The 16,061-nt window shown below is 41.6% G+C and overlaps 1 protein-coding gene across 1 annotated transcript; it reads right to left on the reverse strand.

Moving 5' to 3' along the window:
- Window positions 1-3,841: 3,841 nt before the first annotated feature.
- LOC125485870 (xylosyltransferase 2-like) lies at window positions 3,842-9,443 on the reverse strand. Its single transcript, XM_048610962.1, has 2 exons — window positions 9,063-9,443; window positions 3,842-6,424 (listed from the first exon to the last, which is right to left on the reverse strand). The coding sequence occupies exons 1-2, from the start codon at window positions 9,313-9,315 to the stop codon at window positions 6,102-6,104; spliced, it is 576 nt and encodes a 191-aa protein (XP_048466919.1). The 5' UTR covers window positions 9,316-9,443; the 3' UTR covers window positions 3,842-6,101.
- Between the last annotated feature and the right edge of the window lie 6,618 nt (window positions 9,444-16,061).

Genomic DNA, 16,061 nt, shown 5'->3' on the forward strand with positions numbered 1-16,061 from the left:
ACTGTAACCCTCTGTAAAGTCTGTATTATCTTCACCACTTGCCTTCCCATCTATTTGTGTCACCTGCATACTTGTCTATAGTGCATTCAATTTCCTCATCCAAGTCATCAATATATTGTAAATATTTGTGCTGCTAGCACTGATCCCTTTAGCACCCCACTAAATGCAGGCTGCCATCCTGAAAATCTGCCAACCCAACTCTGTCTTCTATGAGTTAGCCAATCCTTTTTCCATGCTAATATACTACCCTCAACACCATGGGCTTTTATTAAGTAGCTTTAAGTGCAGTGCCTAATCAAATGGCTTTTCGAGATCCAAATATATCTGCTAGTTCCCTTTTATCACCATGACAAACCATTATCATCTGAATATTTCTTGGTTCTAAAGAGTGGGCCCAAAATTCAACTTGACAGTGTTGCTTACTCACTATCGGTGTCTCTTTGAAACTTACTACTCTATTTACTCTAACTTAAGACAGCATTATTGGCACGAGGAAAGCTCTCTATTCCTTCATCCAAGTTATCTTATGAAGGAAAGGTAGGACACCTTGGATCTTAGCCTGCCAATTGGAAGATATACTTATGAGCCCAACACCTTTTCTTTCTTTGGCCAGACCTGTCTTCTTTTCTGAGCTGGTGGTGTTGATTCTGCCACTTGCAGACAGGTGAAATACTGCCAGCATCATTCATCTGTTCATCACAATGTCCTGTAGTTGTCTCTAATCAGTCCTTTGTTGTATTTCTTCATTGGTGATATTGATATTGTCTCTACCAATGATGCCCAGGATCTTATATAGGCAGTTAGCGGAAGACATTACATTTTAGCCCCTTTAGTTTGACTAAATTCAATCCAACACTACATTTTTAAAGTTTTTTTTCACTTCATTTTAATCATCGGTTCAAGAATAATTAAGCATGGCACTAAATGTTTGTGCTGCCGGAAAACTCAAACCCTACAGAAAAATGAAAGAAGTCAGGACCTACCTGCTACTCCATTGCATACTCCTGTGAAGTTCAATGTCACGCTATTTGAACTCCCAGCAAGCTGCTTCCTGCAGAATATCTGATGATTCAGTGTGGTTGCCAACTGAAGTTGGTTATGACTCAATTCTTCATTGGAACAGATACCACATGGAGCAAACCAGGTCTGCTGTGATAAGTGGCATAATACACTGAAAATGCTAATGCATTACTTTTGTACCTTAAATAAACATGTATTTTCATCATCTGTTTCATAGATTCATGAGAATCAGTTCCCCTTTGTCCTGAATTAAATGTGTAGTATAGTTCATGCTTCTGTGAATGCAAGTAATAGTTTAGCTACCTGGTTTATTATAATTCCTTCAGGGCACAGGCTTGCTTCAAAACCTAATCTGCAATCCAATCTATTGTTCACTTGCCTATTTGACTGCAGACTTTCTTTTTCCAAGATGAATGGAAGAATGCTGTAATTTAAGGTCTCAGAAATTATATGGTTCAAAGTCACAGGCTTGAGTGGGTTTGGACATTAAGAAATATTGAAAAAAAATCACATCGGTCTTTGTTCCAAGGAATTCTTTCTCAAAACTGTCACAATATTAAATGTAAGTGTCACCTAAGATGCACTGTTACTGTAAATAGAAAACAAGCATTTTTCTGAACATTTTGCACTTATGTATATCTTAATTTGCTCTTCCTAGGTGTATATCATCAGCATTTATAGAATCAGTTATACACTTAAGATATGTAAAACTGCAAGTCTAGATGCTGCTAACACTGAACAATTTGTTCAAAATGTAAACCAAGTGAAATAAATGTTACATTTCCAAATTTTCATTTCCAATTGGTCTGCTTTTGCTTCATTGAACAACAGGACCAAATACATTGCTCCCCATTACTGAATCAACTATCTCCTCAATTATCTATTTCATTTATTACTAGATCTATCCATCATAAACACACTGCCCCAGTTCTTTCCACCATCAACTCATTTCAACTTGTCATCCATCTCTTCCATCAGAAACTTCTTCCACCATTCATTCAGAAGCCTCTCAGTCCATTACCAGATAAATCCATTTCAGCTAATTCAATTAATTTGATTTTCATTAAGATCTTTCTATCACCCTTCCAGTCAATTCTAGTGCTAGGTAACTTGATCATCAATCAATTTGCATAGAACCACAGAAATCAGTCGTTTGGTGTATTATGCCTGTACTGGTTGAATAATCTAGCAGTGCAGTCTAATCCCACTTTCCAGTGGCTGGTCCACAGCCTCGCAGATTACAATGCTTCAGATGCAGATCCAGATTTCTTTTAAAACCTGCAGATGCTGGAGATCTGAAACAAATGTATAAATTACTGGTCAAACTTAGCAAGTCTGGCAGCATCTGTGCGGAAAAAGCACAGTTAATGTTTTGAGTGTTGACTCTTTAAATCGCTCTGCAATGCTCTTCATCTTCTGAAGAGCCACTGGATTCAAAACATTAGCTCTGCTTTCTCCCCACAGATGCTGCCAGAACTGCTGAGCTTCTTCAGCAATTTCCATTTTTATTCCTTCTTAGTGAGTTGAAAGTTTTTGCCTCAATCATCAACTGGGCAGTATCAATGACACCCTGGATGAAAGTGATTTTCCTCATGGCCCCTCTCATCCTTCTGCCAGCTGAGCTGTTGAGTAGTGGAGGATGAGAGGAGGAGGTGATTATTGGGACAGTCAGCAGTAGTTTTGCACCTGTGCAAAGCCCAGAGGTGTTGAGGCCAACCACCTAAACAGCAATAGCTCATAGTGCTCAGCACGTGACTGGATAAAGGACCGGGGGAGGGGTGGGGGAGGTTCTCGATGGGATGCTCTTTGGAGGGGCAGTGTAGACTCGATGGACTGAATAGCCTGCTTCCACATTGTAGGGATCCCATGATTCTATGAAATCTGAATAGACCCACCTGGGAAAGATGTTAATATTACTCCGTTAAAGAGGATAAAAAATGCAATGAATTCTTCATTGCACCTGTGTTGTGGATCTGACAGCATCCTTCTAACTTGTGGGCAGGTGCATGGGAACACAGGTGCATGCAACCTCCCTTCCAATCCCACATCAACCTGTTTTGAAACATTATCATTCCTTCACCGTCACTAGGTCAAAATCCTGGAACATCCTTTTTAACAGCATTGTGGGTGACCCTACCAACATGGATTGCAGCAGTTAAGGGTATCTCACAATCACTTTCTCAAGGGCAACTTGAGACAGGCAATAAAATGCTGGTCTAGAATCCCACAAATGAATAAACTATTAAATAAAGTATCCACCAATAAATCCAACAGGGAATTGAGGAGGAACCTCTCACTTGAACAGTTTAAAACAAGACTTGCATTTAAATGATAATTTTCATATCTACCAGAAACCCCAAATCTCCCAAATCACTTTACAATCAATTATATGCTTTTTGAGGTGAACTCACCTGGCAGCCAACGTACAGTCAGAAAACTCCCCCGAACAGAAATGTGATGATGTCCAAATAATCTGCTATCTTTAGTACTGAGATTATGAAACTCACTAACACAGGTGAAAGGTACAGATGCATTTAAGGGAAACTTAGATAAGAAGAAAGCAACTGAAACACATGTTGAATAGAACAGTCAAACAGGTGGAGGGAGGCCTTTGTGGAGCACAAATACCAGCATGGATGTGTGGGGCGTAAGGGATCCATTTATATAGAAACTTCTAACACAGGAATACTGTGAAATGGCAGAATCCATGGGTAAGTGAGTGTGACATTCAAGTAGATTCTCACTGAATTCAGTGTTTAAAATAACTACCTTTTAAATACTTATATAGCATATACTTTATTACTGAAAAAAATATGAATTCTCATTTGTTTGTGAATTTTGAGTGACAAGGTAATGAAGCAAAATACAGTAAAAGCTGAATCAAGGAAGAAAATGTGTTTAGTCATATGTAATAATGCAGTACTATTGTCACATAGTGAAGGAACTATACACAATATAACATTTCCTATATTACAGAAATTATGCAGTGCTCCTTTAGATACTGTTCCATCAAAACAAGTTGTTCAGGTAATCATGAAGACTAAAATGAAATCAAAATACCTTTCAAATAACTACTGAACTCTGAACCTCTTTGTTATAGAAGCAGAATGGGGGAATGAGGTCAGCTGGAATGTTGCACTCATACAGGAAGCACTATCACATTGTATGTTTTTCAAATGAAAACTGTGTTTAATGCCAACAATGATTCCATCGCAAAAAAAAATTTGAATTTCTTCCTTTATTGGGGTGCAGCATGCTTCACCCTCTGGAGTACAGAAAGATACACCACAGGAGGCCATGTACTTGATGGCTCTTTCAAGAAGCTATCTGATTTGGCCCACTCTGCTCTTTCCCCATAGACACAAAAATGCTTCCTTTCAAATATTTTTCCTACTTATATTTGGATATTAGTATCAAATCTACCTCCACCACTTGTTCAGGCAGTGCTTTCCAGATGTTAGGTTTCCGCCGGGTGCTCCGGTTTCCTCCCACAGTCCAAAGATGTGCGAGTTAGGTGGTTTGGCCATGCTAAATTGCCCACAGTGTCCAGGGGTGTATATGTTAGGTGGATTAGCTACAGGAAATGTGGAGTTACAGGGAAAGGGTAGAGGGATGGATCTGGATGGGATGCTGTTTGGAGGAGCGGTGTGGACTTGTTGGACCAAATGGCCTGTTTCCACACTGTAGGGATTCTATGCTTCTATGATTTTAACTCACTGGGTAAAAACAAAATTCTGGTCATTGTCCACAACACCTGAATTACTTCTTCATTGCCGTAAATCTGTACCGCATATAATTGGCCATATAATCTCATATAATATACCTTATATAATCTTTAACGGCCAAGATTGAGAGTTCAACATTCAATCACAGAAAACCTTGGGATGAATTCAATCCTGCCCTCACCTGAGGAGCGCTTCTCTGTACAGGTTATTGGTTTGTGATCGATAGTGAGAGACCTGGATGGTCTTTCCCTGAACTCAACTTTGCTAACCCTCATTGCTGTCCCACCTGGCCAAGCATCAGATTAAGATGATTCAGTTCTTTTGAGAATTTTTTCTCACTATTTTTACATACTTCTCTGTTTGGTTATTTCTATCTAGTGAATCACAACAGTGACTGGATTTCAAATGTAATAGACTGGAATGTTTGTGACATCCTGAGGTAACCAGGCCAATTAGAAACAAGTTTATTTTACATTTGATTATTCATCACTACATCGACAATCTCACTCAGGATGAGTGATGTAGGATGTGAAAAAACGTTAATCACCTTCTCAGCTATGAGCCGAGACTAAATGTCAGCACAGTGCAGAGGGAGTTTTATTCTGTACCTAGCCTGTGGGGGATAGGTGGGGATAAAATAATTGGTAGTTTAAACCGTATCTAATTCTGTGCTATATCTGCTCAGATGGTGTTTGATTCTGACACTGGATGCCTGAATGGAAAGTGCTTCACTCCCTAGCCCAGATATTTTTCAACAGGATGAGCAAAAATTGAAGAGAGAATTTTTTTTTGTAAAGAACGTCATTATAAAGAGTTCTGAAGTTAGTGTCATATGTTAAAATGCTTAACACCTTAAGTTGCTTGATTTCTTCCTTGCAGTGATGTAGAGATGGCTTTGACATTACTGAAAATTTCATTTCATTCCACCCTCAATGGCAGTTAGCTCAAAATCAACCACAAACTGGATCTGAGCAGAAATCAAAGATTCCAGAGGCAGTTGGGTGAAACCAGGAATGTTGGGAGCTTCCTCGAAGTTCAACTGATGCCGATTCATTCAGGGATGACAGTCCTATAATTCCTCTTGCAGCCACCATGTGCTGAGGTCAGATACCTCAATTCAACATGCACCAAAGACCCAATCGCTGCATTGTACTGGGACAATCTGTGGTGCAGGGTATCTGTGGCATATAATATCTCCTTCTTCTTAAACTCTATATGTTGTCTTCTTAATAGATTGGTGTCATTCTTCCATCTACGAGTGACAGGACACTGAATCAACATGCCAGTTCACAGGTGTTTTCTTTCTGCTTGTTTAACTACTGCATACTGCACTCCCCCCAAACTCCACCTTCTGTGCTACCTCAGGCGTCCGTCACCTTTGACTGGTCCCAGTTCAGATTTTGGGTCATCTGATAGAGAACTCCAGATGGTCTTTTGACAAGGTGGCAGCAATGGGCACAGTGAAGGTTCAACTGTACACGTGTTGGCAGCTGACCAGAATTTGCCTATACTTTCATACACCCACAATTCCAGAGGCTTGCCAACTAGCTGAGAGTTACGGAAAGCCTCCTTTATAGCAATATCTGATGGAGGAAGGTTCAGAATCCCATTGAGGTGCTGGAAACTCTGGTCCATATACTCATTGTTCGGTGGGCCGGCATGTAACCACTGGTCTTGTCCTGGATCACAGAAAGGACAAAGAAAGTTTATTTTTATTAATTAACCTGGACAATAGCTGCTGTTTCTGAAAGGACAGGTCTTATCTGGGGCACTTCAGCCAATAATCCTGGCTAGATCTCTATTACTGAGGGAGTGCTGCACTATCAAAGTTACATCTTCTGGATGAGCTGTTAGACTGAGGCATGTTTGCCCTCTCAGGTGGATGCAATAGGTTGCACCTCACTACTTGATGTTATCTCCAGTATCCTGGTCATATTTATTCAGTGTTGTTGGTTGAGGCCATTTAATAGATCACTGTTAGCAGGACCATCATGTCACCTTGGCTTCCACATGCCCTCAACAGTGACATACCATGCATATTTTATATTAACAACAATTTATTCTTAATCTTATACTCAAGTTGGTTCGGCAGGCATTAGTTATTGCAAAGGGCACTGTATAAATTCAAACTCATTCTTTTTTAAGTGCTAACAGAACAGGATTCCAAATGAAGTATTCAACTGTAGAGGCAGTCCAGCCTGATCTGATTACTTTTTCCCTTTATTCTTTCATTGGATGTGGACATCACTGGTAAGGCAGCATTTGTTGACCATCCTAATTGCACTTGACCTAAGTGGCTTATGAGGCCATTTCAGAGTATAGTTAAGAGTGAACCACATTTCAGTGGGTCCGGAGTCATATGTAGGCCAGGCCATGTGAGGATGGCTGATTTCTTCCTTCAAGAAAAGGAAGGAGAAATGTGACACAAATAGTATTTTATGACATTCGTTGATAGTTTCATGGTTGGCATTACTAGATTTCAATTTCAGAATTCAGTAACATCTGCAATGGTGGGATTTGAACTGGACCATCAACCTGGGCCTCTGAACTTGATCACTACGACACCAAACCCTTCCCCCACATTTTATCCTCTTGCACAATTACTAGTTCAAGAAGTTTGCACCAGTCACTCTTGACAAAGGGAATTGATTTGTTGATTTCCATTATGTCAGTGATCTAATTCTCACAATCCCCATCACATTCCAGAGGCTAATCTAGGGAACTCCTAGTCTGGATAGTTTCAGTATAACACAGAATCTTACAGAGTTTATGGGGGAGGGTTCTGTCATTTAACAGAAACCAGTAATCCTGTGCACACTCAAGCAGTACAGCATGGAGATCAGCTCTTAATCTCCACCAGTTCTGTGTTCAGAATGCTCATCATCACGGAAACATCACTATGATGATCCCCGGTATGGAAGGATTATTTTATGAGCAAAGAGTAAACAAGTTGGGACTCTACTCATTTGAATTTAGAAGAATTCTTAAGGGGTTTGACACCATAAAGGCTGAGAGGATATTTCTCCTCCTGGGATCGTCTAGGACCAGAGGCCATAGTCTGAGAATAAAGGGGCACCAATTTAATACTGAGATGAGGAGGAATTTCTTCTCTCAGAGGTTGATTGCCTTTAGGACTCCTTGTCACAGAGACTTGCGGGGACAGAGTCCTTGTGTTAAGGCTGAGATAGCTAGATTCTTGATCAGTAGAGGAATCAAGGATTATAAGCAGGAAAGTGGAAAATGAGGAGTGCTGGATCAGTCATGATCCTACTGAATGGCGGAGCAGACTTGAGGGGGTGAACAACCTACACCTGTTCCTGTTTCTCATGGTCTTATTATCCCCTTCCTAGAATCCTTTCTCCTCACTGGGATAATATCTTTGCAATTTTCTTAAACACTAGCTGTTGCTCCTCAACCGTCTCTGCTGATAAACTCCTTTCCCTATCTACTCCAGCTAGCTCTGCCTTTGTTTCTTTGTAATTATCCAAATTCCAAACACAAATTGCTCCCTCTCAAACTGAATGTTTTATTCTATTGCCTAGGGGATCTTTTCTTCTGACATGATTTATTAAACTTGACATATTTCATATCATTAGGTCCAAAATAAACTGATCCTGGTTGGATCCACAACACATTGTTCTAGGAAACTATCCTGAATGTACGTTCTGAATTCTTCCTCTTGACTAACTCTGCCAATCTTACTATCTCAATCTACATGAAGAGTAAAGTCACCCATGATTAATCTACTGCCTTTTTCACATGGCCTAGTTATCTCTTGATTTATTCTTTGGACCACTGCGTGGCTTCTATTATGGGACCTATGGTTCACTCCAACCAGTGTCTTCTTCCCCTTTTTATTTCTTAAGTCCACCCGTGTGGATTCTATATCTTCCAACCCAAGATTACTTGTTCTTACCATTTTTATCCCATCTCACTCTACCAATGTTAGTCCATCACCGTTCCCTTCCTGCCTGTCCTTTTGAAAAGCCATATACCCCTGAATAGTTAGTTCCCAGTTTTGATCTCCTTGTAAACATGCCACCATAATGGCTATAAGGTCAGATCCATTAACCCTGCGTTTGTGCCATTTATTCACATATGTTCAACATGCAGTCATTAATTTTGCCTTTATACCAATTTCCTCTTTGGCCATATTTACTGCTAAAATACTTTTGAGGAATGCTGAAGTATAGGGTTTTTAAAAAGAATGAGATTAAATGAGAAAGTGCTGCATAGTCAAGCAAAAGGTATGCTGTGCTTGTGACAGGTAGGTGACAGGTTGTGACAGGCCTCAAAGCTCTGTAGGATTTAATGTACCTTTTCTGAAAGGTTGCTTCCCACTGTAGGCCAGGGGAACCACCAGGAACTTGGTTTCTGCCAGGAGAACCCACAGATGCAGGACACGCACGATCCAGCTCCCAGGCCGCAGAGGGTGGTTTAACGGGGGTTTGTAATGCGTATATTCAGCCTCTGAATCCACCATTATGTCATACGATGTTGCCACAATGTAAGTGGGGTCAATCCATACAACTGTGGCGGTCATGTTACTGCCTTTGGCCCACTTCTGCATGGCAACTGGCTCATCAAATGGCCCAATCAAACCCCCAAAGTTACGGAACAGTCGCTCCTTGGGGTCCCATTCTGTTCCTACCTAAAAAATGGGAGAAAAGGTTGGGATTAGCTTCTCCAGCATTTGCACTAGGAGTATAAAAAACAAAGCAAAGCAATGGATAGTTAAACACACTGGTTTCCTCTCCTCTTTCACATCAATAGACTGCAGATCCAATAACGACAACCTATATCTATACAGCATTTCTAAGGTAGAAAAATGGACCATTGTGCATAGTCAGGCAAAGAAAAAACTGAAACTGTACCACAGAGATATCACAAATTTGATAAAATGATTGATTTAGAAGTTTAGTACCTTAACAGGAGAGTACAAAGCAGAGAGGTTTACAGATAGATTCTTTATTACCAAGCAGATAAAAGATAATTGGGGATATATTGGAATGTAAAATTGAAATTAAGATCGAATCAGGCATGATCTTATTGAATGGCGGAAGAGGCTCGAAGAGCAGAGTGGCCTACTCTTGTTCCTCGTTCATATCAATCCCTGATTAATCCATTGTTTTGTTTCTCTTCATGGTCCAGAATCAATATAAAACTGATCACTGATTTTAAATATTAATTCAAATTTCAATTAAAATAATTAATTCTCTCTGTCAGAACCATTCCCTGTGACAAACCATTTCATGCTCCACTTGGTTGCAAGTCTGCTAAAGAACAAGTGAAAACAGGGAATTCCTGACCCTGGTCAGTGACTTCACATCCAGACAAAATACTCCATCCCTCGGCAACATATCAAAATCTGTGATTAATTTAAATTCACTTACAACACCGGACTTTAACTTTCTCTGCCAGTCTGGACTATCTTTTGGTTGGTGTATCCTCAAAAGGATCATTTTGGGTAATCTATTTTGAATCTCTGCAACAAAATACATTATATGCCCTCTGCACCACTATAGCCTTTACAATGCAAAAATAGAAAATGATGGAAATATTCAGCAGGTCAGGGAGGAGCTACGAAGAGAAACAGTTAACCTTTGAGTCAATGGTCTTTCAGCAGGTCACTGAAGAGATGAAATGTTAACTTATTCCATCTCCAAACTGTATGCCTTTTGAATATTTCCAGTATCTTCTGTTTTTATCTTTGATTTCTAGTACCTTCATTGTTTTGTTTTAGTATAATAGCATTTATCACGTTCCTCTGCTGTGAGAGAGATGGACAAGGGAGGAGAGAGTGATACGAGAACAGGGAGTGAGGAGAGAATGATAAGAGACATATACAAGGGAAAAGCAAAAAATGGAAAGATGTGAGAGTGTGAGAGGGAGACAGACAGAGAGAAATCGGGGGGAAGATGGGAATGGGGGAGGTAAGAGGAAGGGATAAGCAGAAAGAGTTGAGGAGAGGAGACAGATTGATATAAAGGAAAGATAGAAAGAGACAGGAGGGAAGACAGAGGTGAGGGGAAGAGACAAAGGGGAAATGAGAGATGAGGAAAAATAGATAGAGAGATGATTGGAGGGACAGAAGGAAAACAGGAGGAAACGAGGGAAGCTTGGGGGGGAGGGGGGAGGAAGAGAGACAGACAGACAAGGAAAACAATTCTTATTCACCCTTTCCAAATCTTTCAAGGTTTTAAACACCTCATCAAATCTCTTCCCAACTTTTTCCTGCTCTCAGGATAACAATCTCAGATTTCACAGTCTATCCATGTAACTCTCATCCCTTGTTCCTGCAACTGAAGGCATTGATTGGTTTATCAATGCACAATTGAAACAAATTGATAACACAGTGTGGAGCTGGAGGAACACAGCAGCCCAGGCAGCATCAGAGGAGCAGGAAAGTTGATGTTTCAGTTCGGGACCCTTCTTCAGAAAAGTGTTTTAACTTTCCTGCTCCTCTGATGCTGCCTGGCCAGCTGTGTTCCTCCAGCTCCACACTGTGTTATCTCTGACTCCAGCATCTGCAGTTCTTACTATCTCTGCAACAAATTGATGTTTTTGAATAACAATTGCCTCTACAATCACCATCTGCAGCTCCAGGCTACAACAAGCATGTAGAAGTGGGGGAGGGGAGGGAAGAGTCAGAGATAACAAGGTGTAGAGCTGGATGAACACAGCAGGCCAAGCAGCATCATAGGAGCAGGAAGGCTAGCAGTTGGTTGGATCTCTGGTGTCGATCAGAGTGGTTCTAACAGCATGGAGATTCTGTCCCTGTTTTAGCTGGGGTGGATTTCGGATTTCTTTCTGTGCTGTGAATTGGACCTGCCTTTGGTCAGAGAATTCAAGAAGAAATAAAAATTGTCCATTTAGGAGACTATATTATTAACTACAACATTAACTGATTGGTCTTCTTTTGCAGGGTAATGTCTAGGGAAAATAGCAGGAAAACTAACAAGTACTGGCAGAGGTTATAATGAATTCTCCAACTGACTACCAGACATGCCCATGTTTGCTAAAGCTGACTGGAAAAGGAGACGGCAAGGTAGATATACAAAAACTACATGGGAATATAAACTGGTACCATAACGATGTAATTATAATATTTTTCTTATTTGCTTGTCAGATGTGGGCATAGCTGGCTGGCCAGCATTTATTGCCTGTCCTTAGTTGTCCTTGAGAAGGTGGTGGTGAGCTACCTTATTGAACCGCTGCAGTTCACGTGCTGTAGGTTGACTCACAATGCCCTTAGCGAGGGAATTCCAGGATTTTGACTTAGTGTAGTGAATGAACAGTGATATATTCCTAAGAAAGGATGACAAGTGGATTGGAGGGGAACTTGAAGGTTGTGGTGTTCCTATGTATCTGCTGCCCTTATCCCTGTGGTTGGAAGTGGCCGTGGGTTTGGAAGGTATTGGCTTTGGTGAACTTTTGGTGAATTTTTTGCAGTGCATCTTGTAGATAGTGCACACTGCTGTGACTGAGTGTCAGTGATGGAGGGAGTGGATGCTTGTGGATGGAGTGCCAATCAAGCTGGCTGATTGTCCTGGATGGCATCAAGCATCTTCAGTGTTGTTGGAGCTGCACCCATCCAGACAAGAGGGGAGTATTCCATCACACTTCTGACCTGAGCCTTGTAGATGATGGACAGGCTTGGTGAGTTACTTGCCCCAGTATTCCTAGCTTCCGGTCTGCTGTTGCAGTTGCAATGATTTTGTGGCAAGTCCAGTTGAGTTTCTAGTCAATGGTAATCTAAAGGATGTTAATGGCAGGAGATTCAGTAATGGTAATACTGGCAATGGTAGATTGGAAAGTATCCAGGGATGTGTAGGTTAGGAGGGGCTGAATGGCCGTATCCCACACTGTAGGGATTCTATGATTCTATCTTAAATTCGGTCAGTGGTCTGGGACAGGAGTGTCTGACTAGGAAAAAGGCAGGTAGAGACATCCAGGAGCTGGTGCTGAAGGAGCCTCAGCCCTTGAGCCTATCTAACAGGCTGTGTGCTCCCTGTGTCGGCAAGAGTGGGGGCTATAGGCTTCAGCAAACTGACCATAGCACCACGGTACAAGAGAGCCATTCAAGAGGGGGCAGAAAAGAGAAATGCAGATGTAATGAGGGATTGTATGTTCAGGAGAATTAACACTGTTTTCTCTGGCCAGGATCAGGAGTCCCAAAGGCTGTGTTGCCTGCCAGGTGCCTGGTTTCAGGATATTTCACCTTGGTTGCAGAGGAACTTTGGAGTGGGAGGGGAAAGATCCATTTGTCATGATCCACATAGGTACCAACAATATAGGGAGAAGGAGGAAACAGGTTCTGCTGAGGGAGTGTGAGCAGCTAGGGGTTAAATTAAAAAGCAGAACCAAAAAGATGATTTTCTCTGGATTATTACTTGAGCCACAAGCAAATTGGCAAAGGGTTAACAAGATTAAAGTAGTAAACGTATGGCTCAAATATTTGTGTAGGAGAAACATATTTGAGTTCATGGGACATTGGCACCAGTATTAGGGGAGGGAGCTGTTCTGACAGGATGGGCTCCACTCAAATCATGCTGGGACCAGAGTCCTGGCGAATCATAAATGTAGGGCTATGGATAGGGCTTTGAACTGAAGAGTGAGAGAGGTGGGTTCAGTTGCATGGAAAATTTTGCCAACGTGAAAGGAAGGCAGGGCTTAGCAGAGGTTCTTAAAGTTTCCAGAACAAGTGATAGGACATTAAATATGGAAAGGCTTAGGAATCTAACTTCAGGCACAGCTGATAAGGGACAACGATGAGAAGGGCGGCAGTCAATGTTAAACTGAGGGTGTTGTACTTAAAAATGTGGGCAGTATACGAAACAAAATAAATGATCGTATAGTGCAGATTGAAATTAGCAAGTGCAACCCAGGGAGATAGTGAGAGATCAGTCTGAGACTGGTGCAGTTGGAAAAACGGACAAGTTAAACAGTCAGGGCAGTTTGGAAGATTTTAGAGGAATATGGGCCAAATGCTAGCAAATGGAACTAGATTAATTTGCGATATCTGGTTGGTATGGACAAATTGGACTGAATGGTTTGTTTCCATGCTGTACAGCTCTATGACTCTAATCAAAGTTCTGCTGAAAGAAGTTAGGCAATCTGCAAATACCTTAAGTGCAGAACTAGTGAGAAACAAGAAATCACTTCCATCTCTCCCAAACCCTGCACCATCTATTGAATCCCTGCTACAAGCAAATATTCAACAATAGAAGCTATCACAACTGTTGAATTCTGGCTTCAGATTTTCAATGTTGTCACTTTGAAAAGAGAATAGTCAAGCAAGTAAGAGGCCTGCAAAGATAAACATGAAAATAAGGTCACTCTATCAGTCAGATAAGTAACTATTATCATTCCTACTCCTAATCTTTGTATCTTTGTTTTTAGCCAAAAATTCTATCATTTTTATTTGAATAATTTACAGCTGCAGTTCTGCAATAAACTAAATTTATATTCTTTCAGACTAAAGCTTTATGAATTGGGACAGTCAAAAAAATCTAAGAGGCTTAAATGAGCTTTATAAGGTCAGGGACCGCTCTGTGGATACACCTGCTGTGGTGGTGACAAGCCTAAGTGACTGGTGCTTCCCAGCCAAGATGGCATCGAAATATGGCAATTCATTGTAAGCACTCGACAGCAGATCTTATTCTTACATATCTTACAAACATTCTGCTCTTTTAAACCTCAATTCTAAGCCTGTTAAAATTATTAACAATGTTCTCTTGCAAGTTTGAAGATTCTACGATTGACCAGGCCTGATTACCGATGCTGGATCCGTAAGCCTACAGCAAACAGAAACCTACCAGCTTCCCACAGGCCCTACCTTCCTGACCTCAAGGAAACCTGGAAGCGAGGCCCAACCAGCCCAGGAATGAAACCTGACCCTACAGCGATCAGACTCCGAGGAGGCCCGATAGGCTCAGAAATGACAACCGACCTTAAGGGAACCAGACAACGTGGAAGCCCGATGGAACCAACTCGAAGAACCCCCAGAGCGCCTGTGGCTGAGACTGGTGTCCAGGACTCCATCAGGAACACACGCTTACATTCCAGAGCAGCAGACTTCCATTACTGATGCCTGGGATCGACCAGAAGCAGATACTTTACCATGAAATGTGGGAGACGCGCTGGCCTGCAGGTGAGGCTGAAACAACGTGGTTTCAAGATTTCCCTCCCTCAGCATACTCCTGGCTAACGTCCAAGCGATCGAGAACAAAATGGATGAATTTAAAGCTAGACTTACCTTCTAGAGGGAACTGAAAGACTCCTGTGTGGTCTGTTTTACAGAGATACGGCTCACTACTCCTACATATTTATGTGCCTTACAACCTGAAGGTTTTTCTATACATTGCATGGTGTCCTTGGGCAAGGCAAGGGTGGTGAGGTCAGCCTCCTAACCAACACCTCCTGGTGCTCAGATGTGACAAGTTTGGGCAGTTATTGCTCCCTTGACCTAGAATACCGAACAGTGAAGTGTCGCCCCTACTATTTGCCACGTGAGTTCACCTTCACTATCCTGACAGCAGTCTACATACTCCACCACACAGAAGAGTGCTCTTGATGAAATATACACCGCTAAAAATGGACTTGAGACAGCATATTTCAAGGCCTTGTTCATCACAGCCGGTGACTTCAACCAGGCCACCTCATGAGAGTGTGACCGAAATACCATATTGTCTCCTGTCCCAACATAGGGCCGAAAACCCTTGACCGTTGCTATAGAACCAAAGATGCCTGCTGCTTCATAGCCTGACCAAACTTTGGAAAATCAGATCACATGCTGCATTCTTTCTCTTGGCTTACAAAAAGAAATTGAAACATGAGGACCCATTACAGAAAGTAATACAGTGCTGATCCGAGGCAGCAGAAGAGGTTCTCAGGGACTGCTTTGTATTGGTGGTCTCGTCCATATGCAAGAACTCAGCGACCAACCTAAATGAGTATGCCTATTACCATTACAGACTTCATTAGAATGTGTGTAGAAGACTGCATGCCAGAGAAGTTAATCCATATGTTCCCCAAACAGAAACCATGGATGAATCAGGTTGCCAACTGAAGTCCAGGTGTGGGGTGTTCAAGTCAGACAACAGTGGTGTATACAGGAAATCCAGATATGAGCTCCGTAAGGCCATTAGAGACGCTGAGAGGTAATACTGACTACATTGACACTCAGAAATAGTAGGAACTGCAGATGCTGGAAAATCTGAGATAACAAGGTGTAGAGCTGGATGAACACAGCAGGCCAAGCAGCATCAGAGGAGCAGGAAGGCTGACGTTTCGGGCCTAGACCCTTCTTCAGAA

Source organism: Rhincodon typus, chromosome 23 (genome assembly GCF_021869965.1).
Source record: "Rhincodon typus isolate 14 chromosome 23, sRhiTyp1.1, whole genome shotgun sequence".
Lineage (NCBI taxonomy): Eukaryota > Metazoa > Chordata > Chondrichthyes > Orectolobiformes > Rhincodontidae > Rhincodon > Rhincodon typus.

Excerpts from the sequence above, each read along its gene's own strand:
- LOC125485870 (XM_048610962.1), bottom strand. The coding sequence starts at position 9,315 with ATGCAGAAGTGGGCCAAAGGCAGTAACATGACCGCCACAGTTGTATGG. Across the intron at positions 6,425-9,062 it reads GAAGCAACCTTTCAGAAAAG|GACAAGACCAGTGGTTACAT; the intron begins GTACATTAAATC and ends TCTGTGATCCAG.